Source organism: Girardinichthys multiradiatus, chromosome 8, assembly GCF_021462225.1.
Source record: "Girardinichthys multiradiatus isolate DD_20200921_A chromosome 8, DD_fGirMul_XY1, whole genome shotgun sequence".
Taxonomy (NCBI): domain Eukaryota; kingdom Metazoa; phylum Chordata; class Actinopteri; order Cyprinodontiformes; family Goodeidae; genus Girardinichthys; species Girardinichthys multiradiatus.
Genome location: NC_061801.1, coordinates 41,471,781 through 41,499,648, shown reverse-complemented (window position 1 = coordinate 41,499,648; position 27,868 = coordinate 41,471,781). Strand labels below are relative to the sequence as shown.

The 27,868-nt window shown below is 45.4% G+C and overlaps 3 protein-coding genes across 4 annotated transcripts; 2 read left to right on the top strand and 1 right to left on the bottom strand.

Moving 5' to 3' along the window:
- The first annotated feature begins 74 nt into the window (after nucleotides 1-74).
- spra (sepiapterin reductase a) lies at nucleotides 75-4,468 on the top strand. The gene is made up of 3 exons (XM_047371865.1): nucleotides 75-513; nucleotides 1,380-1,670; nucleotides 2,634-4,468. Exons 1-3 carry the CDS (start codon nucleotides 90-92, stop codon nucleotides 2,822-2,824), a joined length of 906 nt encoding a protein of 301 aa, XP_047227821.1. The 5' UTR covers nucleotides 75-89; the 3' UTR covers nucleotides 2,825-4,468.
- An 819-nt stretch (nucleotides 4,469-5,287) lies between these two features.
- On the top strand, nucleotides 5,288-12,624 carry smyd1a (SET and MYND domain containing 1a). Its single transcript, XM_047371848.1, has 10 exons — nucleotides 5,288-5,536; nucleotides 8,888-9,064; nucleotides 9,501-9,714; nucleotides 9,790-9,920; nucleotides 11,112-11,150; nucleotides 11,298-11,484; nucleotides 11,554-11,646; nucleotides 11,720-11,883; nucleotides 12,122-12,290; nucleotides 12,382-12,624. Exons 1-10 carry the CDS (start codon nucleotides 5,409-5,411, stop codon nucleotides 12,505-12,507), a joined length of 1,428 nt encoding a protein of 475 aa, XP_047227804.1. The 5' UTR covers nucleotides 5,288-5,408; the 3' UTR covers nucleotides 12,508-12,624.
- A 1,191-nt stretch (nucleotides 12,625-13,815) lies between these two features.
- dqx1 (DEAQ box RNA-dependent ATPase 1) lies at nucleotides 13,816-26,155 on the bottom strand. 2 transcript variants are annotated; one of them, XM_047371815.1, is made up of 13 exons: nucleotides 25,923-26,153; nucleotides 25,728-25,835; nucleotides 21,291-21,661; nucleotides 19,490-19,683; nucleotides 18,481-18,907; nucleotides 17,624-17,911; nucleotides 17,355-17,454; nucleotides 16,997-17,155; nucleotides 16,711-16,902; nucleotides 15,950-16,075; nucleotides 15,683-15,873; nucleotides 15,412-15,602; nucleotides 13,816-14,533 (listed from the first exon to the last, which is right to left on the bottom strand). In XM_047371815.1, the coding sequence occupies exons 3-13, from the start codon at nucleotides 21,621-21,623 to the stop codon at nucleotides 14,329-14,331; spliced, it is 2,406 nt and encodes an 801-aa protein (XP_047227771.1). In that variant the 5' UTR covers nucleotides 21,624-21,661; nucleotides 25,728-25,835; nucleotides 25,923-26,153; the 3' UTR covers nucleotides 13,816-14,328. The 2 variants fall into 2 exon arrangements, with proteins under 2 accessions (XP_047227771.1, XP_047227772.1); XM_047371816.1 differs by having other exon boundaries at nucleotides 25,744-26,155.
- Nucleotides 26,156-27,868: the final 1,713 nt, after the last annotated feature.

Sequence of the window (27,868 nt, the reverse complement as noted above, 5' to 3'; positions counted from 1 at the left end):
TGATGGATCCTGACCGTCTGGGAGGAAACATCTGCAGATGCTGAGTCTAATTGGTTCTCCTCCCAGCTGCCTCGGTATAAAACCAGGAGATGGCGACATGGAAGCAGAAGGAGTCAGAGGGAGATCCCAGAAGAAGAGCTGCCCCACTCCACGGTGAACAACCTTCTCGTTTTCCACGGAGCTGCATCAGCCTGATCATGTCTCCTGCTGTAGACCTGGGCCGAGTTCTGTGCATCATCACCGGGGCCTCCAGAGGCTTCGGACGGGCCGTGGCCCAGGACTTGTACCGGTTGGTCCAGCCTGGCTCGGTGCTGGTCCTGGCGGCCCGCTCCGGGGTCGACCTGCGGGCCTTCCAGGCGGAGCTGACCGAGTCCGAAGCGGGCCGAGCCGGCCTGAAGGTGGAGGTTGTGGTGGCGGATATCGGGAAGGTGGAGGGCCTGGAGAACATCATGAGAACATCCAGAGAAGCTTTTTGTGAAGACATGGACCACATCATGCTGATCAACAACGCTGGTGAGAAACATCTGGTTTTATTTAGGATGAAAAGATTGAAATGCTTGTTAAAGCAGATAAATAAGGTCATAATTTAATAAACAATAATTAACAATACAGATAAAAACTAATTCTGATAGAAAACAACTACAGACAATAGATCCAAAAAATCTAATGTAAAACATGTTCCAGACTAAATATTTATAGACCTAAACTATCTGAACATAAGTAAATCAATAACATGTGAAGCTTCAGAAAAACCTCAGAGATGAAAAATGATCTAAAAGGATTTAAAGCTCGTCCTGAAGTTTGGACTCTGGGTGGAACCAGAATTTCAGCTTTCGTCATAAACGAAAAATAGTTTTAGTTTTTAAGGTTTCTTTGCATGGATGAGATGAACACAGATGTGTCTCCTAAAGGCCCGGATGTCCTCTTTAAGAACAGAGAAATGGGTTCTGTCTCCCGGGCCTCCAAGAACATCAAGACATAGTTCTGTTCTTGATGCATCATCTGGGCAGAACCTTTTTCTTGTGTTTGAAAACCATTAAAGTTTCAGAGGGATCTATGAGGACCTCCCAGGAGTCCATGTCAGAACGGACTTTGTTCTGGTTCTGGTTCACCTCAGGTAAAAGAACACATTTCTCTGTTGTTGTAGTGCATGTGTTGAACAAAGAGTCAGTCAGCCGATCGCTTCAAACCAGACTGTCTGGGTTTGTAGCATCTAACGGACCACAGGCCTGCCTTTGTTTCAGTCTCTGATGGTACTTTGTCCTTTTGAAGTTTGGATCGGTTCTACCTTTAACCCAGTGCAGGGTGTAGTGATGCCAGTTGTAACTGGTTTCATCAGAACTTCTCTGCTGTAGTTTGACCTCACTTCTTCTCTGCAGCCTCCCTGGGCGACGTGTCTAAATACGTGAAAGGCTTCACGGACATGGCCGAGGTGGACTCTTATCTTTCCCTGAACGTCAGCTCAGCCACGTGTCTCACTGCCAAGGTTCTGCAGGCTTTCCCGCAGCGTCCAGGTCTGCGGCGCTCCATCATCAACGTCACCTCGCTCTGCGCCCTGCAACCTTTCCGCTCCTGGGGGCTTTACTGCACCGCCAAGGCTGCACGGGAGATGATGTTCAAGGTTCTGGCGGAGGAGGAGCCGGACCTGAGGGTGCTCAGCTACTCACCAGGTAGGAACCGCTGGGATCCGTACAGGGGTTTAACATGTGATCATTCCTGCATGTCAGGCTGCAGTCACTGTGGCTGCGGGCAACGGTACCCTCCTCTTCCTCAGATGTGGCTTTGGAAGGTGTGCAGGACGGGGTTTTTCACTGTTTCATCTGGAGAAGATCTGTCCTGAAGGCAGCAACACAAAGCCTCTGAAAAGTATCCACACCCCTGGGAGTTTTTCACATTTTGTCACTTTTCAAACACAAACTGTTGAAAAAGTGGCTTGAACGTTTATTCAGCCCCTTTACTTTAACGCTCCTCAATAAAATCCAGTGTGACGTGTTTTGAATTGGCGCTATATAAATAAACTGAAATGAATTGCAACTAACTGCCGTCTGAAGTCCGCTAATCGGGAACCAGAGTCCAGTTTATGTGTAAGTAAATGAGTCAAACTGCAGATGTTCTTTTTCTGGCCTCAGAGGTTCTTTAGAGAACAACCAGCATCATGAACACCAAGGAACACGGCAGACAGGTCAGGGAGGAAGTTCTGGAGATGTTTAAAGCAGGGTTTGGTTCTAAAGCAACATCCCAAGAAACAGATCTACAGCTCAGGTGGGACAATCTGTCCACAGGACAAGTTGGCAGTGAACTCCACAAATCTGGACTTTATAGAAGAGTGGCAAGAAGAAAGTTATAAGAAGCTCTGATGCAGTTTGTAACAAACCATGTAGGAGACACAGCACACATGTAGAAGAAGGTGATCCAATCAGAGGAGACCAGAACTGTAAGACACCACGTGTGGAGGAAACTCTGCACTCTAAACACAGGGAAACATGGTGGTGGCCGTATCATGGTGTGGGGAAGCTGGTCAGAAGGGGAAATGGATGGAGATAGTCCTGAACTGCAGGAATGGTTGATGCTGTTTAGATCTTTGGGACCACTTGAATCCATCCTTACGTTTGTCTTATTTTCTGTTGAACCAGGACCTCTGGACACGGAGATGCAGGTGGAGGCCAGAACCAAAACGGCCGACCCGAGCATCAAGAAGACGTTTTCCAACATGTTTGCTCAGGGTCAGCTGCTCACCTGTGAGATGTCCTCAGCCAAGCTGATGAAGGTGCTTCTGGACGATAAGTTCACATCAGGAGACCATATTGATGTCTTTGACGTGTAGACGCAGCAGCACCAGAACTTTAGCCACTCAGCTCTGGGTCATTAAATTATAGCATTATCGTTGTCTTTGATTTTTAGATGAAACTTTGATGTTTTCCGTTTTAATCTAGCCGAGGTGGAAACGTTCCGACCTTCAGACTAGCTGTAGCTCCTCTTCAGACCTCGATGTTCTTCATGTATGACCAGGAGAGCTGGTTTCTGGAGAATCACAAACGTTTTTCTTCCAGTAAACGCTGGTTATAGTCCAGTTAATCATGTCTATCCTGAGAAAAATGGTTCTCCTGTTATTCTGTTCCAGGTTCAGAACCGTTTAGCTCCAGAAGTGGATCTAATCCCATCATATTTTTATTACAAACCCTCCCTGATCCATCTACTCCTGGTCTCCACAGGACCTCAGAAGGTCTGCTGTGGTATCTGGCTCCAAGTCATCAGCAGCAGGTCCTTTCAAGTCCTGGAAGTTAGGAGATGGATCAGAACATTGCAGGCCAGCCTTCACATGATCCTTGGTTGTCCATGAACAGGTCTTGACCCCTGCAGACAGGGGGACGTCCCACCTGGCTGCAGTGGTGCTGCTGGCAGCAGTCAGGATGATCTGATGGTGGACAGGTCCAAACCATGGTGTGGATGAGAGAATCTCACACGGTGCTGGAGGTCCACCTGATAAATGATCTTTTGGATCCAACGTTAATCTGGTTCAGTAATCAGAAAACTGCAGCTTGATGGGATAAAATTAGAAGAAAACTTGGAACCATGTTTTAATTGAGGAAAGATCCAGAATCTGAACCATGAAGAACTTTCTTCCAGCTGCAGAAAGGTCTTTAAAAGCCTTAACTGCTTCAGGTTTATTGGATCACTGAAAGGACCAAAGAAAACAGACCTTAAATCTGACTGACCTCTGGAAGCACAGATGTTCTGCTTTCTGGAGAAAGGTCATGAAGGGTTCTGATTCTGGAACAATTGGACCAGAATATGTGTGATAGAAGCTGCAGTGGAGTCAGGATGATGAGGCTTTGTGTTGGATGGCGTCCAAGTCAAACAAGAACCTTGTTAATATTTAACAGGGTCCGGACCAAGCAGCTTGAACTTGTTCCATATTCTGCAGACTGTCCTCCAGCTCCTTCATCGTCCTGTACTGGTTCTAGAGTTGGGCTGTTACTGAGGGGAGAAGCTGCAGCACCGTCCGGTTCGGCCCAAAGTAGCTGGAGCTGGAACATCGGGGATTTCCCAGAGTTTCAGGATCTGCTCGGAAGCATCATGACTGCATCCCATAACTTCATAACCTGGTGAACATGGATTTTTTTGGAAGATTTACTTTGAGCTGCTGATTAGTTCAGTGATTCCTGCCCTCGGTGTCAGAAGATGTTCCTTTAAACCAGGTGAACCCTGGAGACCTCAGTGCTTCTGTCCTGAACCCAGATGATGTTCTGAACGTGCCTTCCCTGAGATGTCTAAGTGCTTTAATCGGTTCTGGGATGTATATCCAGATGTTGGTGTCCAATAAAATTCATTCCTTCACATTAATTTAGATATTTTTATATGCATGTTGATCAGTGATGTGTTTTTGTATTGTCCTGCTGGTTCTGGTACACAAATCAGTTTTAGAACCTCATGTCCCAGCATGATAGAAATAAATACATAGAAATTATTCTGAGTTTTTGTTTCTTTGTCATGAATAAAACATGTTCTAGAACCAGTAAATCTGCTGGATCATGACTGAAGGTATCACATCCAGGAGACAAGCAGCTGAAAGAAGCTTCCTCTGCCCGTAGCCAGGTTCTGCTTTAGAAGGAAGGAGAGGAGCTCAGCGGGTCAGGATGCTTCACGTTCAAGACTTTCCAGGTTTTCCAAGCAGGATCATAACCTCATAGAAGATGAGTGGACGGATGGATGGACGGTTACAACTTGATAAGACTTCTTCTAATTTTAATATTAATTTGCACTCATTGCAAACTGGGGAGAAGTTGCTGCTGTAACGTAACTCTGGTATCTGCAGAGCTCAGGACAGCAGTTGGGGACATGACCCACTGTGTCACAGGTGGAAGGTCAGAGGTCAGGGAGAGGAAGGAGAGACGATTGGGGCATTGATTTCTGAGGCATCTGGACCGAGCTTCTAACATAAAGTCGGTCTTTTATCCTGGTTAAATGTCTGGTTGGGTCAGTAACAGAACCCAGTATCTGGGTTCAAATCCCAGATTACTGGTTTCTAAAGGTAAAGTGCTGGTACCAGTCCATCTGCTCTGAGGAAAGTGAAAAATAAAACGAGGCAGACGGTTTAACTGAGCAGATCTGGTTCCTGTTATGTTTCTTTGATGGACAGCTACAGCTGGCTGGGACCAAAATACCACAGAGGGGAACCGACCCAAACAAGGGTCCGACACCCTCCGTGACATCCCAGGCTTCTTCTTACCTAAGCAACTTCCTGCCCCGTCGCTCTGCTTGCTCTGTCTCGCTCCGGGTGGAGGGGTTATTTTTGGTTCTAGCGAGGGTGAAACCAAGGAGAGACCGCTGAAGCTTCATCAGCCTGTTCCACCTCCAGCTCATCGATCCTTCATCTCCAGGAGCCTGGAGCTTGTTTGGACTCAGCGATGACTGCTGGGATCATGGAGCTGTTTGATGCTGGGAAGAAAGGTCGAGGCCTGAGGGCCAAGAAGGAGATCAACACCGGGGAGGTGCTGTTTGCCGAGCCCAGTTACGCTGCTGTGGTCTTTAACAGGTAAGCTTCACCAGCTTGGAGCAGCCAATGGATCAGACCTTCAGGTAGAAGATCTTCTGCTGTACTTCACTCAACATTAATTTAGAGACGTGCTGTGGATTTATCAGCCTTTTCTGGACTGGGATCTGATTCCTGTTCTCTAAACTTCCCATGACAGCAGTAACATGAACTTGACCCTGACATAGTGTAGTCAGAAGGTATGTCAGGGTCAGACTCAGCACATCTGACAGGAGGTGGTCAGTTTGGACAGAAAAATCTGACTAAACTGGACAAAAAAGGAAGTTTCAGGTTTAATAAAATATCAGAAAATCACGTGTTTACGATACAGGAGAAAGAAATCCAGCAAAGATCTGAGCCAAGACCTCGTCTTTTACTGTGGGTTCAGGTCTTTGTTTGTTGGAGATAAAAACCTGTTTGTTTTTCAGAATGCTTTCTTTGGGTTTAATCATAGATATAACTAAAATAAATTATTAATTTGAAGCTTTGTAATTAATAAATCATCATTACTCGCATACATGAACAAACAGCAATATTTGAAACAATAAGCAAAGACTCAAATTCAGTGAGAAGTATTGAACAGGTCATCATTAAAATATTTCTGTGGTTCACACCTGAGCAACAACAACTCAACTAATTCACAGATACAAAAAAAATCAAAATGAATAAAGTTCTGTGTCATGAAGTGGAATGGAGCAGATGATGAACAAAAAGGTGTAGAGAGCCAAGAAAGCAGCTGAAATCTGTCAGGATTTAGAAAACATTCCAGCTGCTGCTTTGTGCAAATCTTTATCGCCTGGTTCAATATTAACTGATGGACTATAAAAAGGTTTATCATCACCATAGTGGTACAATTCCCAGTGAGCGCTGATACTCATAATCCAGAAGTAAGAAGAACATAATTTCACCAAAAACCAGCCACAGCCTGGCGCTCCTAATAAGGTTCCTTAGGAGCACTCAGAGAGCTTCAGCAAAACATCTAGCATGTAGAATTTTTAAAAGTGAAAGTAAGTAATGCAATCAACCACAATGGACTCTAAGCACACTCATTGCACAAGACTCCACTGCTGAAGAAAAAGCATGTTGAAGCTTGTTTAAAATTTGCTGTAGAGGATTTGGACAATCAGCAAAATACTAAGAGAATCTGGTCAGATGAGACCAAAGCTGAACTTCTTTGAATCTCTTTGAACCCACCATGTTTGGAGGATGAAGGTTCTGCACATCAGCCCAAAAACATCAGGCCAAAAGTGAAGTTTGTAGGTGTGAACATCATGGTGTGGGCTATTTTACAGCATATGGTTCTGGCAGACTTTGTAATAATGGAGGAATGGAGAATGGACCGGGACGTTCTTCATAAGAATCTGATGAAAGGAGGCTGGATTTTCAAGCAAGACAATCTTCCCAAATACACGAGCAAGGAAACTCTTAACTCGTTTCAGGTAAAGGAAGTCAAATGACTGCGATGGTCCAGTTGAAATTGTCATTGCAAAAAAAGTTTTTCCAAAAAGGTTTTAATTCATTTCCGCAGGTGTATTCCATTTTTATTCCCTAAGACGTTTTACCCATCACTTCATCTCTGGACTAACGTGCTTTGATCTCTTTGTGGATTACTTGGGTTTTTGCCGACGTCTGATATGAATTTAATGTGAGTAGAAATATTAGAAATATATTTACTGAGAAAACAATAAAATGTTCAATACTTCTTCCACTCGCCAGAGAGAAAAAAATCGTTCTCTGTCTCATCTATATCTTCCTCTCTCTATAGATCTCCCTCTATATATGTGTATACATACATATATATGCGGCTGGTAGCTCTCACCCATTAATTTTCTTGTAGCCTTGCTGCAAGAAGGTCCTTTTCTTCCAGGTGGAGTTTGAAAGTTCTCCACATGCATGCCTAGGTTCAGCCTGTGTTCTCCTGCTTCCCCCAACAGTCCATAAACATGACTTTTATGTTAACTGGTATCTCTAAATTGTCCCTAAGTTTGAGTACATGGCGTTTGTCCTGTGGGTCTCGGTGTTGCCCTGTGATGGACTGGTCACCTGTCCAGAGTGTCCCCTGCCTCTCGACCTATAACCTCTGCAGACAGGCAACAGGCTTCAGCGCCCTACAAACATAAGCAGGTATAGAAAATGGATGAATGGATAAGAATGGAAAACCAAAATAGTAATTTGAAACATTATTTTGTATTTCCGGACTTCATTAACTCTCCCATTATCTAAATGTACTCTTCCCTCCCTGACCTTTGTCTGCCCATCTATAGATTCCATGGATCAGTCCTTCCTTCTTGCTACTCTGTGGTTTTTGCAGGTTTTGTATTGAAAATCAGCCCTGGAAGGAGATATCAGGTCTAAATGCATCACAGTTAAATAAAATATGTAAATAAGTTTAAACAAAATGGCCCAAAGACTAAAAAAGCTCTACTAGTTGGAGGCAGAGGGAAAGTATAGGACATAGATAGGCAACAAGACTGCTGAGGTCCACCACCTAACCTGATGCCATAGAAAACAACCCTGGATACAGATCAGCAACAAAACTTAATGGTTCTTCCTTGTGCTGAGACGCCCCTCTGGTAAAAAAAATCATGAGAATCTGTCTGTAAATTTTTCACAAGTTGCTAAAACACAAACACACTTCCATTTTCTTTGTTCGGTTTAAATAACAGCATTTACCAGTAGACATGATAACTTTAATTATTCTCGTTCCTGTCATGATGTTCTGTTCATCACTTTTCCCCATTAATAAAAAGAGTCAGAAATGCTGTGGAAAAACATTTACCAAATAAACCTCCCAGAATAATAGAAGGTTGTTGAACTCAGTCTTGTTGGAACCTCCATATCTCAGGAATCTGAACCATCATATAAAGTTTAATTGGGTCACCAGAAGTTGGACTTTTCCTTACTCAGTTATTTCGATCCCTTTTCCAGATTTTACCACAGAATGTTCCGCTTACAGTGATGCTGGTTCTGACCCAGTGAAATATTCTGAACCTTTTGGATTTTACCTCCTTCCATGTCCACAGCTTCCTCTCCAGGTTCTTCATCCAATCGTAGGTGTTTTTGTCTCCTTCCAGCCAGGTTGTCTCCCACTGCTGTAGGACCGCGAGTTTTCTGACCAATCAGAGCCCAGAGTGCAGAGAGACACGCCCATACTCTCATTCACTATTAGTAGATTTCTGCTCTGAATGGTTCTGGACAAACTGGACTTGAAGGTTCTGTTTAACGTGTCAGATTTTATAACTACATGAGCTCTGTGTATTAGTGTTAGAGTGTAGAGCTGCATCTATAGAAAGTTGGGTCCACAGAGAGTTGGTTCTGAAGAACTTCCTGCCATGGTTGTGTTTTCTCTCCCAGTTTGGCCTCCCAGGTGTGCCACAGTTGTTTCCGTCGTCAGGCCAACCTGCATCGATGCGCTCAGTGCCGGTTCGCCCACTACTGTGACCGGACCTGCCAGACGGCCTGCTGGGAGGATCACAAGCAGGAATGTGCAGCCATCAGGAAGTTGGGCACGGCCCCCAACGAGAACATCCGGTAAGAAGCAAAGACCCGCCTGGAGAGGAAGCGGCCGGCTGCTGTTGGAGCAATCCTGATTACAGCCTACAAAAGAAAAGTTTGGTTTGCAACTTCTTTGGGTTTCATGGTTTGTTGGGAAACAAGATGTCTTATAATTGGTGAAACTGGTATGGAGGAACAACACGTAGTCACTTCAATGCATCTGACAGCTTGTGCTGAGATTTGTTTTAGGATGTCAGATCAAATCTTAAACCTGATAAATTTAACAGATTAATGTTGCTTCTACAAAATGAAGCGGCTGATCTGGTGACTTATTCCACATTCTTCACTTTAACTCTGAAGATTTAAGAAGGTTTTGGGAGTTTTGCTCATGTAAAAAGCGCAGAGGTATTAATGATCTCAACATTGTTGTATTAAACTGAATCTGTCCGACTGTATCCACATTTCCTTCCAGTCTGGCAGGTCGGCTGTTGTGGCGCAGAAATAAAGACCAGGGGTTGGCCTCAGACAGCCAGCTGGTGGCAGTAGATCAGCTGCAGGACCACATCAAAGATCTGCCTGAAGATGAGCTGAAAAAACTGGCAACGGACGTGAAGAACTTTCTGAGATACTGGTCCTGTGGAACAAAGCAGCATCCTGCTGAATACATCAGTCACATCTTCGGCCTCGTTAGTTAAATCTCCTCAGATCTGAAGCTTTGCTAAGTTTCTGCCAGGTTCTGTGACCTCTGTGTGTCTCTACAGATAAAATCTAATGGACTGACTCTGCCCGATCAAAGAGGTCTGCAATCTGCTGGTTTAGGACTTTTTCCCAATCTGAGCCTCATTAACCACGACTGCTGGCCCAACTGTACTGTCGCCCTCAACCATGGAAAGTAGGTGATTTCTCTTCTCTTCGTGGCATAAAAGCTGTTATTATAGTTCCAGAGGAAGGCTGATGTGAAGATCTGCTGTGATGATGGAAGCAGACATGAGACAGTTACTGAAGGTAGGATAAGAGGACAGGAGATGATCAGTGAGCAGCTTTGCTTTGCTTTCATGCAGAGAAAGAGCTCCACAGATGTGAAGTTTGCTTTAAAGGTGTTTCAGGAGAACTTTAAAGGAGCTCAGGAGGAGTCACTATGTGCCATTGTGGATCTAGAGCACAGTACAGAAAACTTTACAATCTAAAGAGCCATTGGTGTCCAACTCCTCACCTAGAGCCACAAAGCCTACATCACCCTTCCAAAGAAAAAATTAAACCTTTGTCTTCGATGGAACAATTTTATAACTATGGACAACGAAGAGGGAACACTGTCAGAGGGGGAAGAGAAACGTCAGGGTAGGGCAGGACATGCAGAAGGACAGTGAGACAGTGGTGAGGTAGGAGTTACAGATGTGAGCTCTGAGCCCCTTCCTGCTTTTAATGGTGATGAACAGGTTGACAGATGAAGTCAGACCGGAGTTCTTCCAGGCAAAAACTCACACTGTTTGCAGACGACTCTGTGATCTGCATTAAGCGTAGAAAGCAGGTGGAGGACAATCCATTAACTAACAAGGAATTAACCAGCAAGAAATCTACTTAAAAGAATTTAAATTGGTTTTCTTCAGCTGATTTATCTAATGGTCTCTGTCTCACAGTTTACACTCATAAAACCTGAATCTAACACAGGACCTTCTGGCTGCAAGGCAACAGTGCTTGGATGGAAGTTGTACCACCAAAAAAAAGATAAAAACTTGGAGCTGAAGATGTTTAGATCTAAAGGACAGCTCAGGTTGGAGACAAGGCTGAGATGGTTTGGACATGCTCAGAGGAGGGATAGTGGATATATTGGATGAAGGATGTTAAGAGGAATAGCATGAAGATGGTCCTGGATGTAGTGGATCTGCTGAGGGTTAATGCGCCAGATGTTCAGGATAGAGTGGGATGGAGAAAGATGATCCAACCTGTTTATTTTAATGACAGTTTGACTTTTACATTAAAAACTATAACTATTTTACACCAACAGAGAGTTTCACTGTTCTGGGAGGTCCAATAAAGGTCATCAACTGACATAAAGTAACATTGGAATCTTTGTCTTTTGCAGCCAATCAGCTGTGAGCTCCACTCTTCACTCTCCTCTGAGGTACGTTTCACAGATCATTCCCACTCAGGTAAAGTTAACAAGCTTTTAAATAAACGCCCGACTCAAGTCGCAGTTATCAGATCCACCTGACCCAGGCAGGGAAAGCAGACCTGTATCCTCAGGTCCTCTTACCTTCATCTCTCCCAGGATCGAGCTCCGAGCTCTGGGGAAGATCTCAGAGGGTGAGGAACTGACCATCAGCTACGTGGACTTCCTCAACCTGTCTGCCGACCGTCAGAAGCAGCTGAAGGAGCGTTTCCACTTTGACTGCAGCTGTGATCACTGCAGTCAGCACATCAGTGACGACCTGATGGCAGCAACTGCAGAAGGAAAGGTCAGTGAAATGTTCTGGATTTCTTCTTCATGACACCATCTTCCTCTCCTCACTGGGTTTTCTTCACAGCCCTCTGCTGATGTGGTTAAAGAGGTCACTGCCGTCAGTAAAGAGACTCTGGAGAAGGTTGAGAAAGCTCGTAAAGATGGAGATCATAGTCAGGTAACCCTCCATCCTCCTCTATGGTCCATCTGTGAATGATCTCTGTCTGATGGTCTACTCTGTTGTCTCTCAGGTGTTGAAGTTGTGTCAGGAGTGTCTGGAGAAGCAGGAGAACGTCCTGGCTGACACTCACCTGTATAAACTGCGAGTGCTCTCTGTTCTCCCTGAGGTGCTGTCCTACCTCCGGAGGTTTGCTGAAGCTGCAGAATATGCTGGGAAGATGGTGGAAGGATACACGTGAGTGCTTCATCAGACACAAGAGAAGAAGAGATCTATTTACTCCTGGTATTGTATAAAATGTTTTTAACTAATAAAATGATTTTTAGTGTCTTCACCAACATTCTTTTCAGAAACTTCTCCATTAAAGAAATCAGAACATCAAACTTCTTCAGTAAAGTTAGTCTCAGTGAGGGGAACAGATGTTTCTAAAGGTCCGATTGTGGTCTCACCTGAGTTCTGCCCCCTTCTTAAATAGGAAGTTGTACCACCCTAACAACGCCCAGCTGGGGTTGGCCCTGATGAGGGCGGGGGTCGCTCACTGGCACGCAGGGCTGGTTGAGGTGGGCCACAAGATGATCTGTAAGGCTTATCGCATCATGATGGTCACTCATGGACCAAACCACTCCATCACCAAAGACCTGGAGGTACTTCCTGCTGTGTCCAAACTGAAAACGTGGATCTATTCTGTCAGGAAAACACATTTCTAACAATAATCTGACTCTGTTGTTCTTCCAGTCCATGCGATCACAGACCGAGGTGGAGCTGAAGGTGCTGAAGGAGAATGTTTTGGTCATGAAGAACCTGCCGATGACCAGCAGCAACTCAGCTGATGAAAACATGGACTTCCTCCGCAAGCAGTGAAAGCAGTGATGCTAACTTTACATGACAAACAGATGGACATTAACTGTATTTAACATAAATTACAGCAGCCAGGAAAATAAGGAAAAATAAAACTGCAGCCATTCGTGTTGGATTTAATCTGTTTGTTTTTATTGCTGCTATTTAGGGTTAAGATTAACGTCTGTTTCCTAATGTTTCCGTTCCAAGCAGCCAGAACTCCCTTTGGTCCTTCGAAGTGGTCTGGATAAATAGTTCTCCAACCTTTCTGGAAGTCTTGGCCAGGAGACTCCGGGTTGTGCCGTTTCTGTGCTTGTTGCTTTGACAGCAAACATCTACCTAAATATTATTGCTGACCAACTCCAGACCTTCCTGGACACGATAAATCCTGATGGTCGCCGACTCATCCTGGAGGATAACGTTCACCGACATCCAGAAATGCTTCCAGACTACTTGGAGGAACACAACCAGCAGTTAGACGTACTGACTTCAAATTCTCCTGTTCGCAATCCAACCAGGCTTCTGTGAGATGTTCTGGATGAACCTATCCGACCCAAGAATGCTCCACTTTCTATCTTAAAGAATCTTCTTCCGATGGACACCTTTAGAGGTTCAGAGGAGACCACGAGGGTCAAAAGCATTCTGGATATCAGCCTGATAAATTAGACAGGTGGAAATGTTTTCACCACCTGCTGGAAAAAATTATCTTGTGCTTAAAAAAATTGAACAGAAATAAGTAAAAAAAAATGCGTCCTAAGTTGATGTTCTGTAGGAAGGAAGACTGATTGCTGCTGGGGCTGGGCGATATGGCCTAAAATGAATATCATGATATACTGAGCAGTTCACTTCGGTAACAATAAATGAACAGTAACACTAAACCAACCACTACCAGCCGGACCCGCCACCGCACCTATATCTCCATAGTTTCTAAATTATGTTTAAGAATCATCAACCACCAAGGCTCAATGATGATGGATCCAATAATTTCCAAGGATCCAAAATAGCCTCAAGACATAAATTGTCTTTAAGGAACCAAATTTGAGTCCAAGGATTGTAAAAGTCTCAGTGGATCTGAAATGGGGACCAATAATCCAAACAGTCTCCAAAGATTTCAAATGGAGTCCAAATTCAAGAAATAATTACTAGGAATAATGACTAGCATGGATCCAAGAACCAAGTATGCAAAATTGTGTCCAAGTTCTAGATTCAACAACATCCTGCTTCATGATTTTCTTAGCAAGTAAATACCAACCTAAGGATGGTGATGGTCTAAAGAGGCTACCTGACGCAACCACAAAGAAAAAAAATGTGTTCATGTTTCAAACATGAAAATTTAATATAAAGTTGTTTTTATTTAGCTAATAAAACAACGGGGCAGAGGGAAGATCTTAATAGGAAAACCAAACACACAAACTGTGGGAAGTAGGTGAAAAATAGAAGCTCTGACATTCACAGTAAATCTTGATGTCATCTGCATAGAGTTCAAGTCTTACAACAGTGTTTCAGCACATTGAGGTTCTGTATGTTGCTTTAAGACCAAAGTCTTTCAACAAACTTCATTTCATGTTGTTTTCAATTTAAAAATAAAACTTTAACAGAAACCACTCATTAAATAAGAGATAAAACAGCATTTTAAATTAAAACACAAAATAGAAAAAGAATTAGCATGAATGTCTTCTTCAGCAGCTGTACATGGAGTTCTTCAGAACTCCTCAATTAGCGTTTTTACTCCAGCAGAAGTCCAGATCAAACCTGAAAAAAGACTTGAGGATAACTGATTACAAGTACCGACTCAGACCAAGTCATGAACCAACATGTCTTCTGAGAAGCCCCGCGTCTTACGTCTCATTGGACGACACAGAGCTCTGTGCTGGACTGATTGTGAGTCTCTGTTGTGTCGACATCTTTCTGAGTTCTGTTGTGTTCTTCTGCCACTGAGTCCAGCTCACCTGATGGGGGCGCTAAACTCTGCCTGAGCTCCATCAGCATCTCCTTGCCGTCGCTAGTTGGTAAGTTTCCCAGGAAGTACTGAGGCACCAGCTCCACAAGCCTGACAGAGAAAAAACATCATTACTATTTGAAACGAGAGCTGACCAAACTAGCTTAACGAAACAAAGCTAAATAATGATATGCAAATAAATTACAACAGAACAAATATAAGAAATGATTTACAAACTTAAAATGGAAATCAGTTCTCTATAGTGTAAACATATTCAATATTAATGGAAGATCAGACTGTTTATGTATAAATGGCCATCCAGCTAGATGAAAACGTTGACAGTTTTATTTTCCATGTCTTTAAATCATTTGGATTATGTTGATGTAATCAGATTTAAGCTATTATATGTAAACTGTGCAAAAAAGTCAACATTTTTGGTTTGAGTGATTTCTCATCTAAAATTTAACATAATTTTTTTCTTTCTGGTTCATAAAACGATTGATTTGGAGGAAGTTAGAAAGCAAATAAAACCCCTGTGGATAAAAATAGACCACACTGCTCTGGTATTTCCATGCTAATGGTAAAAATAGCATTTTGATTTTGATTTTATGGTATTTTTCATTTGCCTATGAGGTCGGATCTGGACTCTTGGACAGGACAACCATCATCACTGTATTCCAGTTGGAGAACCAGTAGGATCTGCTCATTCTTCAGCTCAGCGGTCAGGCTAACCACCATTAGCAATCCAAGCTGACATCAATGCATTTCTCTTGATTTTGGACATTCAAACAGATTTAACAATATAAAAACCATCAGAAGCTTAGTTCCTCAATCAGCACACTGTTCTTTATGCCCAGCGGCCATGTTGGATTTTAAAGTCTGGGTCAGAAGTCCAACCTGAGGAGGTATTCATGGTTGAGTCTAATCAGAATGCTCCGATCAAAATAATTCACTTCGGATACAGTTGTGTAAAATAAACCTGGACTCACATGTGAGGGTGGACCTCGGAGGCGATGCGAATGCAGTTGTCCCGGGAGATGGTGAACTCGTGGTAGAGGACCCAGCTGGGAGGACTCGGACACGGCTGCCGACAACAGTACGAAGAGAAAGGATGAAGGTGAGACACGTGGCGATGGGTCAGTAGAAGGTAGTTACCGGAGCCGTCCACATCATAAGCCACCTGAGGAGAAGGAGGAGGAGATGTTCAGGTTAGTGATAAACAGAGGGTGGAGCATCTGTTTGACTTTAGGAGATTCTCACTTTGAGGAAGAAGCCTGAGATGAGTGCGCGTTTGATATTTGTGCAGTTGTCTTGACAACCAAAAGCAGGTGGGGAAACAGGAAGCTCTATTCTCTGCATCACCTCCAGAAGCTCCGCCCTGATCACCATGGCGAGACGTAAGGCGGTGTGACTGAGAAAGTTGGCAGTGCACCACGCCTCGTCCTCGTTATCTGTTGGAAGAACGACAGACATCAAGAGGCGGAGACACTGAAACACTCATCCTGAAACCAGAGGGTGGCGACGTACGCTCCATGAAGGCGTTATAAACGTTGATGAGGGTCATGTGATCGCCCTCTGAGTGCATCAGGGGCCTCCAGACTGAAACAGCAGCTTCCTCCCTGCTGGGGTCTGGAACCAGGAAGCAGGAAGGAGCTGAAATAGACACAGAGATAAAGATACTGCATGAAAACCAGGGAGGTCACAGATACAGATGCTTCATTCATCTCTATTCCTCATTTTTTCCTTCCTTCTCCTCTCCCTATTCTTCATTATATCTCTCCCTTCTTCCTTTCCTTAATCTGTTCATCCCTTCCTTCCTTTTTCATATCTTTCATTCTTTTATCTAAACTACCTTCTTCTTCTGAGCTTTAATGGCAGTTTAGTAAACTATCGGAAAGGCTCATTGCCGCCACCTACTGGACAGGTGATGGAAATGATGTGCCACAGTGCTCCTGGGGAACAGGGATGTGAGTATTCCAGTACCACCAGTAACTCAGTGAGAGAGAGAAACAATAAAACAACCAATAGAATAACTTTAGGGTTGGTTTTAAATATCCAACAGGATCTTCACACTCCCTACTTGTTGACCTGCGACCCCAGTGGGACCCTGATCCCAGCTTTGGGAGCAACTACTTTAAGGAAACATCACAACATGGATTTAATGGACACAAAACGGAGAGAAAAAGCTGCCACAGTCTAAAGAAAGACTCCCAGTATGCCTGTGAACCTGCTGATGAAGACCACGTGAGACGGACTGAAGGTGACGTTCAGGTGAAGTTCTTGTTTACCTGTGAGCATGGCGGCGATCGTCAGCAGCTCTTCTACACAGTCGTACTCGCAGGCAGCTATCAGAGCTTTCGCCAGCGGCGGCTCCAGCGGCAGCTCTGACATTATGATTCCCACCTCCGACAGGTTCCCATCATCATCCAGCGACGCCAGATAATCCAGGTCCTCCAAGGCCTGCATGAGAGCTTCAGGAGCTGGAGAGCAGGGACAGAAGAAGGATAAAGTCCTGACCAACCCACAATGGAGAATCAGCACCTGTTGCTGAGCAGACAAACGTGTTGAAGATACCTGGTCTGTCCAGGAACTTGCACTGGCCCATGTCAGCAATGTCCAGCCTCTTCAGCAGCAGAACCAGATGGCTGAGATTCTCCTCCATCACACCGGGACAATGAGCCTCCATCATCCCCGTCTCATACAGGGATTGGGAGTACAGACGGAGACACAGTCCTGACCAGGAGGCAGGAGGACAGGCTTGGTAAGCACTACTGTCCAATGATAATCGGAGTGTCTGGTGGTCATAATGTTATGGCTTGTTGTTTCTGAGGGAGCATTTCCCTCCGTCCAGCATCAGTCAGATGTGTTTACATCCCGACAGTAAAGTGAGATCTTTAAACAAAGTGACTCCACAGATGATGTCTGGACCTACCTGGAAGCTGACAGTTGATCCTCTGAGTCCTCATGTCAGCCTGGTGTTTGCTGATGTGCCTCAGAACCTGGGAGTTGGCCCGGATTTGAGGATTGTAAACCTGGAAACCATCACAGTGAGGAATGTCGTAGTTTGTACCACCACCAACACCGTTTGATTCAGGATCTGACCCGTCACATACCAGCAGTACATTCTAAAGGGTCAGGGGGTCAAGGTAAGGGTGAAGGGTTAGGGTAGGGTCAGGGTCTCATTCTGTCTCAAATACTCACAGTTTTCAGCTGGAAACCAGAGTCAACCACGTATCGGATTCCGCGCTGGGAGAAGGAAGCCTCTCCGAGCGCATCGGTGAGGATAACCTTCCTCCTGACGCCTGGACCTCCAACTTCCACACCATCAAAGCAGTCGCCCTCCTTGAGCAGAGTGCTGGGGTCAGACTCATAGACCCGCTGGGTCAGCCTGCCCAGTCCAGAATAAAGCTGTATGAACCTCAGAGATCCAAGCTGAGGACTCAGAGCCACACATTCCTTCTCCAGCAGAGCCAAACACTCCTCCACTTCCTGCACGAGACACAGAAAACTTTCACTTTATACTATCCTTTCTTCTATTCCTCTTTCCCTTTGTCCTTTCATGTAAACTAACCAAAAGCCCCTTTACTGCCCCCTACTGGACTGGAGAACTAACAGGAACGTTCTGCCGGTGAGGAACCTAACGTAACATCATCAGAATCCTTCCGTTCCTGCTGGGAGTATTAAAGGAAACATCCATGTTCTGCTCTGCATGTTGAACAGTTTCTGTTTCCTGAAGAGAAAGAAAATCAGTGAAAACCCGGACATCAGACACGAAGTAGGCGTCTTAGTTTGTGGTCCCTTTGGAACCCAGATCAGTCGGGCCAGTTTCCCTTTGTTTAAAACACAAAACAAACTGAATAGGTGTGTTCTGGGACACCGGAGAAAGGAGGTCAGATAACCACAGAGGAGGAGAGATGCCATCACACCTCAGCAGGTCGATCAGCTGTTGATTTCAGGGTAAAAATATCAACTGATTTATTTAAGGAAGAAAACAAAAGCTACAAAATCACATTTCTGATGATTTACTGCAGCATCTAAAGAAGATCATGGATATTTACCTGAGAACTGGCCAGAAACACCATCACGTCTCCTTCCTCTCCTCTGCGGTGCAGATCCAGCACCATGTGACAGGCAGCAGACACCGGTTCCTTCCCTGATGAAAGCTCCCGGTACATGATTTCCACTGAAGCCTTCCTGTCCTCCTGGACGTTTTCCTGCTCCAGGGGCTCTCTTCCCAGGTTGTCCAGGGAGAGGTGAGGGACGGAGGATCCCAGGAAGGCAGCGAGGCGAGGAGCGACTGTCGGATGAGCGAGGAGGACCACCCGGAAGTTGTCAGGTCGCTGGCGGCAAACGTCGCACAGCAGGCCCAGCAGCACGTCGGTGGGAATGGTGCGTTCCTGAAGCTCGTCCAGGATGACCACACCGTACTGCCGCAGCAGGGGGTCCGACATCATTTCCCCCAGGAGCAGAGTGTCGCTGACAAACCTGCAGGGAGAGAAGATCCAGAATCGATTTAGGATAAACTTCAGCTTCTTCATGGTCTGGTTGAATCCTGCGTTCACAGGAAACTAAAATCTGTTCATCTTTCTGCAGCTTTCTCCTCTTTCACACCTTCGGTTCCTCCTGAACTTCTCTTGTTTTTAACCACTTTTTCAAGCATTAAATCACAACTTTTATATTCTATAAGATTTTTCCTCACAATTATTTTTTGTTTCCATTTTAGGACGATCAGTTCAGACTAAAGTTGATTTTTTATTTAACTTTTTAATACAAAACGTAATTATTTCCACTGCAGCAACCCACCCAACACTATAGAGAGACCTAAAGACAACAGCAGAGGGCAGTAGTATATAAACTGATTCTTTAACCTACATGTATTTACAGTTAAAAGCATTTTCTGTGGATGATGTTGAGCTGGCCGTTACATTCTGTAATAAACTAACACTGTGTGTAAAAATGTCATAAAAGGAAAACATAAAAATTAAAAAGTCCCTTCCTGTCTGGGTGGTCTGAAGTTCCACACCACCACCAACATCAGAGCTGAACATCCATCTGTGGACTCCTTACCTGAGTAAGGTGTCAGGTGTGCAGCTGTCGTCATGTGACACCCTGTAGCCCACCTCCAGGCCCAGGCTGAGGTCCATCTCGTCGGCCACGCGCAGAGCCAGACTCAGCGCCGCCTCAGAGTACGGCTGAGAGCAGCAGACCAGGCCGTGGGAAAACTCAAAGGACAGAGAGAACTCTACGCACCACTGCGCCACCTGCAGGAGAGACAACAGGTGAGAGGGGGCGCTGCTGAGCTCAGAACAGGTATCTGTAGCATCTGCTGCTAAGAAGCTGATTCTCTGTGAGGATTCCCTTCCAGAGGCTCATTAACTGGACCTAGAAGTGATGAACAAGCTGCTCCGAGAGAATTTTAAATGTTTTACAGTGAATCCGACTTTTTTCAGAGCAGAAATATTAAAAATCTGTCGGATCAGAGCACCAGAAACCTGAACAAACATCACAGAACAAAGTTTTCTTCTTAACAGACAAACAGCAGGTCTGTGAAAGCTCCTGTGTTTAATGAACATAAACCCTGAACAGGTCCAGAGTCAATATTTGATCAAAGATCAAACAGAAGGTGTGTCCATAATGTTTCCTCTAAGACAGCAAACAGACAACAGCTTCAGACCAGCGGAGGAAAAAATCTCATTTTCCTAATTGATCTCAAAGCCTTTAGATAAAGAAACGCACACAAAGAGAGGAGCCTGGGGGTCAAAGGTGAAACTGTGGTCCAGACGGCTGCTGGACTCGTTCTAATGAACCAGGAAGCTGTGAAAGAAGCAGCTGTAATGAAATGAGAGCAGAGTGTCTCTGACTGGATGAATGTTCAGGTTACAGCAGAGCGCTGGGAGGAAATAAAATCCTCTCAACCATCAACCTGCAGGGAGAGGAGCTTCCATTGTAACCAGGTCAGTTTCAGGGAGGTTTCATGTACTGAATCAATAGGTTGCTGCAGTTTGTAGAATACAGTGAAGTGATTCATTTGTTTAATGGATTAACTCGAAGGCAACCAGATTAATAAACAGATTATTGTAGCCAGATGAGTCCTGAGCCAACTGGTGATAAACGGTAATAACAACCAATGCATGAAAAAGCAGCAGCGGAGCAGGCTGCATAAAAATTACCACCAGCTTTCAGTAGACGGTATTTTTTTCACTAGCAATCTGTGACACAAACAGCTCTGGTCTTCAGAAATCAAAGCAATTACTGTGACTGTAAAACAAAAATATGAAGATTCCCTGAAATCCCTCATTGAAACGTCAGCAGACTGTGTCAGCACAGAGATGGTATTTGCTTAGTAGCTCTACTTTAGGAGAGATCTGTCTTAGCTTCTGGTTTTAGAATCAAAGAACAAACTCAGGTTTGCAGACATTTAGGACATATATTTAGAGGTATTTGCACTTGACATAAACTGAAAACTCAGATTATTGTGATTTGATTCACCCAAAACTTGTTCTGATCCAGACACCATTGCAGGTCCAAACTAAAATCCCTTAAAATCAATCCCAGAACCATATTATCCTACCAAAATAAAGGTCCGACCAACCCAGTTTAGGAAAACTTTTCCACCCTAAACATTTATTCCCACAGAACTGCTGCATCATTCCCAATCATCCATATTCTTTCTTCTCAGTCTGTGCTTTATGGTGACACTCTCCAGCATCCTTAGCTCCGGGCTGGAACAGATATTGCGTAGATGACTTCCCACCATCACCTACACATGTTTAACCTAAATGGTTTTATTTTCTGATACCAAAGATTCATTTCCACAATTTGACCGGAATACATTTTCAGTTCATCTGATCTGTTACTTCCTGCTTACCTGGGTGCTTTTCCCAGCCCCGCTTGGTGCACTCAGCAGCACCATGTTGTGGTTCTCCAGGTGTTCCAGTAAACTCTGGCGGAGCCTCCACACAGGAAGCTGCTGCCTGTCCTCCAGCAAGGTGTAGTACCGCGATGAAAAGGGTAAACCATCATACGGGTTGACCTCCAGATCTCCCAATACTTCCTCTTGACCTCCTCCTGGTCCTCCTCCATCATCATCTAGATCCCCAGACAGGAGGGAAGAGACGGACAGGGAGTCCAGAGCTGTGGAGGGCTGTAGCTGGGATTTGGAGGTGGAGCCAGAAGGCTTTGTTGGATGCGAGGACATCATCAGGTATGTGGGAGGATGATGGAGAAGAAGGAGTCTACCTGCAGAAAAGCAGAAATCACATATTTTAATTAATAAGGTGGTGTAGCATCCGGCCTGTAGCAAAGCAGTGGCTTGTGGGAAAAATCAGACGAAACCGGAGTAGGAAAACCTAAGGAACAAGATACGTATGTCAACTGAAATTATGTAAATTGTGAAATACATTTTCTACAATGGGACGTTGAATTTTTAAAGAAAATTATGTCAAATAGCACATAGACCCCGAAGAGCCACGGAGGAGGCCCCCGAAGAGCCACGGAGGAGGCCCTAAAGAACCACGGAGGAGGCCCCCGAAGAGCCACGGAGTAGGCCCTAAAGATGTCACGGAGGAGGCCCTAAAGTTGCCACGGAGGAGGCCCTAAAGAGCCACGGAGGAGGCCCTAAAGAACCACGGAGGAGGCCCCCGAAGAGCCACGGAGTAGGCCCTAAAGATGCCACGGAGGAGGTCCTAAAGATGCCACGGAGGAGGCCCTAAAGTTGCCACGGAGGAGGCCCTAAAGAACCACGGAGGAGGCCCTAAAGAACCACGGAGGAGGCCCTAAAGATGCCACGGAGGAGGCCCTAAAGTTGCCACGTAGGAGGCCCTAAAGATGCCACGGAGGAGGCCCTAAAGAACCACGGAGGAGGCCCTAAAGAACCACGGAGGAGGCCCTAAAGATGCCACGGAGGAGGCCCTAAAGTTGCCACGGAGGAGGCCCTAAAGATGCCACGGAGGAGGCCCTCAAGATGCCACGGAGGAGGCCCTAAAGATGCCACGGAGGAGGCCCTAAAGATGCCACGGAGGAGGGCCCTGAAGAGCCACGGAGTAGGCCCTAAAGAACCACGGAGGAGGCCCTAAAGATGCCACGGAGGAGGGCCCTGAAGAGCCACGGAGTAGGCCCTAAAGAACCACGGAGGAGGCCCTAAAGATGCCACGGAGGAGGCCCTAAAGATGCCACGGAGGAGGCCCTAAAGATGCCACGGAGGAGGCCCTAAAGAACCACGGAGGAGGCCCTAAAGATGTCACGGAGGAGGCCCTAAAGAACCACGGAGGAGGCCCTAAAGATGCCACGGAGGAGGCCCTAAAGAACCACGGAGGAGGCCCTAAAGATGTCACGGAGGAGGCCCTAAAGATGCCACGGAGGAGGCCCTAAAGAACCACGGAGGAGGCCCTAAAGATGCTACGGAGGAGGCCCTAAAGAACCACGGAGGAGGCCCTAAAGATGCCACGGAGGAGGTCCTAAAGATGCCACGGAGGAGGGCCCTGAAGAGCCACGGAGTAGGCCCTAAAGAACCACGGAGGAGGCCCTAAAGAACCACGGAGGAGGCCCTAAAGATGCCACGGAGGAGGCCCTAAAGAACCACGGAGGAGGCCCTAAAGATGCCACGGAGGAGGCCCTAAAGAACCACGGAGGAGGCCCTAAAGATGTCACGGAGGAGGCCCTAAAGATGCCACGGAGGAGGCCCTAAAGAACCACGGAGGAGGCCCTAAAGGTGCCACGGAGGAGGCCCTAAAGAACCACGGAGGAGGCCCTAAAGATGCCACGGAGGAGGCCCTAAAGAACCACGGAGGAGGCCCCCGAAGAGCCACGGAGTAGGCCCTAAAGATGCCACGGAGGAGGCCCTAAAGAACCACGGAGGAGGCCCCCGAAGAGCCACGGAGGAGGCCCTAAAGAACCACGGAGGAGGCCCTAAAGATGCCACGGAGGAGGCCCTAAAGATGCCACGGAGGAGGTCCTAAAGATGCCACGGAGGAGGTCCTAAAGATGCCACGGAGGAGGCCCTAAAGTTGCCACGGAGGAGGCCCTAAAGATGCCACGGAGGAGGTCCTAAAGATGCCACGGAGGAGGCCCTAAAGAACCACGGAGGAGGCCCTGAAGAGCCACGGAGGAGGCCCTAAAGAGCCACGGAGGAGGCCCTGAAGAGCCACGGAGGAGGCCCTAAAGAGCCACGGAGGAGGGCCCTGAAGAGCCACGGAGGAGGGCCCTGAAGAGCCACGGAGGAGGGCCCTAAAGATGCCACGGAGGAGGGCCTAAAGATGCCACGGAGGAGGCCCTAAAGAACCACGGAGGAGGCCCTGAAGATGCCACGGAGGAGGCCCTAAAGAACCACGGAGGAGGCCCTGAAGATGCCACGGAGGAGGCTCTACAGAACTGCAGACCTCTGGCCTGGATCATAATGTACTACTCTCCTGTAGGAGGAGAAGTGGACCAGTTAATTGGTGTCAACAACCCGTCCTCAATGTTTTACAGCAAGGTCCAAAGTTTACTCCTCCAGTAATGACTGGTCCAAGTGGGCTTATCTCACTTCCTGTTGTTCAAACAACGTCCTACAAACAGCCTGAAGTCCTGAGGGAGCAACAAAACATCTCCTATTTCTCCTGTCCCAGCCCGTCCCATCCAGGACCCACTGGGAGCTGCTGGCATGTTTGGTATTCAGCTGGGAAATGTGATTTTAACAGCTGTGACCTTCATGATGATTTTAAAGAAGGAACCCCTTCAGGAACCACTCATCTTCTGATTCACTCGTGTTCCAGGACAACAGAACAGGAGATGAAGAAGCTTTCAGGAACATAAAGATCAAACCTGAGGGTGTTTCTGTTTGAGGAGATCAACAGTCAGATTATTGTTAGGAAAACTCTGGGATGTGAAGTTTTATGAACGAGCAGGTAGGTCCACCATTAGAAGGCCTCATTAAACCAACAAACTCGCCAAAGAAAAATAGCTGAAGAATCCTGACAGAAGACAGTAGGAGGTGAGGTGGAACAGATTTAGGAGACAGAACCTAGAAGGTGGTGAACACATTCAAAGTAAGAAGTAAAAATGAGTGGTTCTGACGGGCTGTAGGGGTTCTGTTTATCGTAGGCTCATCCTTTAAAGAGCAGAAAATCTCCAAAACAGCAAACAATCTTAAAGACGACATCTCAGATCCAGGTCTGAGAGATCATCTGCAGGTTGGACCAGAACCACCAAAAAATACAACAATTTAATACATCAAATGTAAAATATGGTCAATATTTAGCAGAATCTTCACCAATCAAACTGTAACACCAGTCTGGACCGTGGAGAACCCAGAATCACCTGGCCTGAGTTTGTTGGATCCGACTAAAGAGTTGCTGAAAACATTCCTGTTGGTTCTGATAGAACTGTGTCAGAACACACAGACCATCCCAGTTAGCAGCGGAGCGCTCAGAGAGTCCATGTGGACCCAACATTCAGAGGTCCTGCAGAACATGATCAGGGAACGATGAAGAAAGGTCAAAGCGTGTTACCTATGCTATAAACCATGGCATGTTCTCTGGCATCTCATCATACAAACATGTAGGAACGTTATAGAGGAACATTTTGAGAACCTTGGTTTAACCTCCTCATATCTACACCGAGGACCATGCTCCCTCTCAAACTATAACATGGTTCCAGAACAGTTTGAGGAACACAACAATCAGCTTGAGGTGCTCACTCCAAATCCTTCCTGATCTCAGTCCAATCAAACATCTGTACCATCTTCTGTACAAAAAGCTCTGATCCATGGAGGTTCCACCTCCTCAGCTTTCAGGATCCAAGGACCTGCTGCTGACAGGTTGGAGACAGATACCACAGCAGACCTGGTCCAGATGGGACCAGGAGGACATGGATCAGGGGGGGTTGGTGGTTGAAAGGAGGACCTACTGAACATCAGGTCATAATGTTATGGCTGATGGTGTATGAGGGTGTGGACAGTTGAAGTAATGTTGATCAGCGTGACGTGGATGTGGGATTGTTGGAGAACAGAGGTCATCTGACCTGAGAGACCAAAGGGTGGAGCCACATCATCACAACCAGCTGTTAGCTACAGAGGAGACACCAGCACCTCCAGGTGACCATCTTCAATAAATGACACATTAAAGGTCACTCAGGTGGTCCTCTCTGACCCCAACAACTGTTAGAGCCTTTTAGCTTTTATCGGTAAACTGTTTATATTCAGCCAGGAGAACCGAGTCAGCTGACAGTCACACAAGCTCTCAGTAAACCAGGAATAACCAGAAATAACCAGGAATAACCTAAAATTAACCAGCAGTAACCAGTTAACCTGTTAGCCAGCGGCCCCTACCTGCTGTGAGTCATACCGGGAGACAGGTGAGGAAACCCCGGGAAGACGCTCCACCTTCAGCCTGCTGCTGTTGTCGTGTCAGTCCGCTCCGAACATACCGAACAGCAGCTAGAAAAGAACCGGGAGAGAAGCAGAAAGGACGGGCATCCGTTATCCGAGTGTTCCTTTGATTCCTGCCCGCTCCTGGTGCGTTACCTGCCGGGTCTCAGAGGAACAACAGACGGAGGAGGAGTCCGGCTGCTTCAGCTAACAGCCGCCATGTTGGCTCTGAGCTGTCACCGCCGCGCTGCGTTCAGGTGTCCTCGGACACTTCAGTGATGCAACCTAACGGCACGGGGCGTTTGAGGCAACACTCAACTAACAATAAATAAATACTTTTCAACATCAGCAAAATGCCATTTAACTTTGATTTCGAATAAATATTGTTTCATACATGTATTCATGAGAACATGCTTTGTATTTTCTCTGTGCAATAATACATGACTTATAAAGTTCATAAACTCATAAAGACCCAGGATACCTTTTCCCCCAAAAATAAATAATTTAAAGACTGCTTTTTGTATTTAGTTTCCCATTGATATTAACATTTTCTTTATGAACAGAGACATTTAAATGTGACAAAGAAGCAAAAACAGGAGAAATCTGTAAGTGAGGAAATGTTTTTTCATAGCACTATAACAATCTGGCCTTCAGTAGATGATCAGTAAGCATGACTGAAGTCTTTGAATCTCCTCCCATATTTCTAGTTAATGTTCATCTGCTTGAGATTTAAATCGACCTGAGACATCTTGTTTTGATCTCAGTTTCCTCAGATTATCAGGAACAAACTGCACATCATGCTGAGATGTCAGGTTATTAGACAAGTAGATTTTACAACAGATTGGGCTTAAAATGAAACAGAGCAGCTGCTTGATTGTCAAAGATCGTTGCCGTAGTCTTTCCATTCTGGCGTCATGTTCTTCTGAAGGAGGCCCAAACCATGGAGTGAATATTCTGCCTGCTGAGATAAAGCTTCAGTGAGGACCATGATGGAGAAACTGATAGAAAACGGACGTTATGTTATAACTATGGTTCTGCTAATTGCTGGATGACTGCTGGTCAAACTGGTCACTCAAACCGTCCCAGTGAGAAGATCCCAGGAGACCGAACGTAGCCTCCCAGGTGCTATTGATAGTTTTTTTTTAACTTTGATTTACAGAACATGTGCACAACCACATCTTGCAACAGCAAGCATGGGTCATACGGAAAAAATATACAGAAAATACCAAACAGTATAGATTCATGGTTAAGTGGTGGGTCTATGTCACGCTTTCTATTCACAAACAATAATTTTTCCAGAATAATTGAGTAGGACAGTTCCAGAGAAGATGGATGATGGTCTCCTCAGAGCGGTGACAGAATGAACAACCAAAAACTTTTCCAATAAATATCAATAAATAAATCATCCCAGAAAACACAGAAGCAGGTTTTCTGATACAGTCCATTATTATAAGTTCTCTAATACATTTATTATTGGTTTTTAACTCTAAAATGGGTCAAAGTTTCCAATGAATAATTCTTCAGCCAAGTAATTAGACTGGTTTCTACAGAAGCTGACGTCAACATTTTGACACCAGAAGGAATCGCATCAAACACAGGAGCAAAGTCTGTGAGCAGTACTGGAACATCAGATGCTGTATGACCTGCTTTGTTGAATGGAAAATGTAGACAAATAATATCTTTGTCAAAACATTTTCAGGAAAAACAGATTTGTGCTTAAAACAAATATCTATCTTATTCCAAATATAATATTTATTTGTGGGAGAAAAAATTATGTTTAGCATAAAAGGAGCAGTATATGGAAATTAGAAAGTTAACTGGAAGGTGTCATTAATAGAAGCGATGCCCAGGTCGGCTACAAGCATGTCCACAAACGTAACTTTCCACTAATGTTGACCTGCGTGGAGCGCAGGAGACATGTCCTCCTCTCTGGCAGTCAGGAAGCTAGCAGTGGTCACCTGTTGCTTTTATAGAGCTGCTTGAAACTGACAACAGTCAGATAATTAGTTCAGTTTGAAGCTGCTGATGATTCCTACAGAAGCAGCAACAGATGGACAGTTTCTGGAGTTTGGTTTGATTTTTAATAATGAGACATAATAATA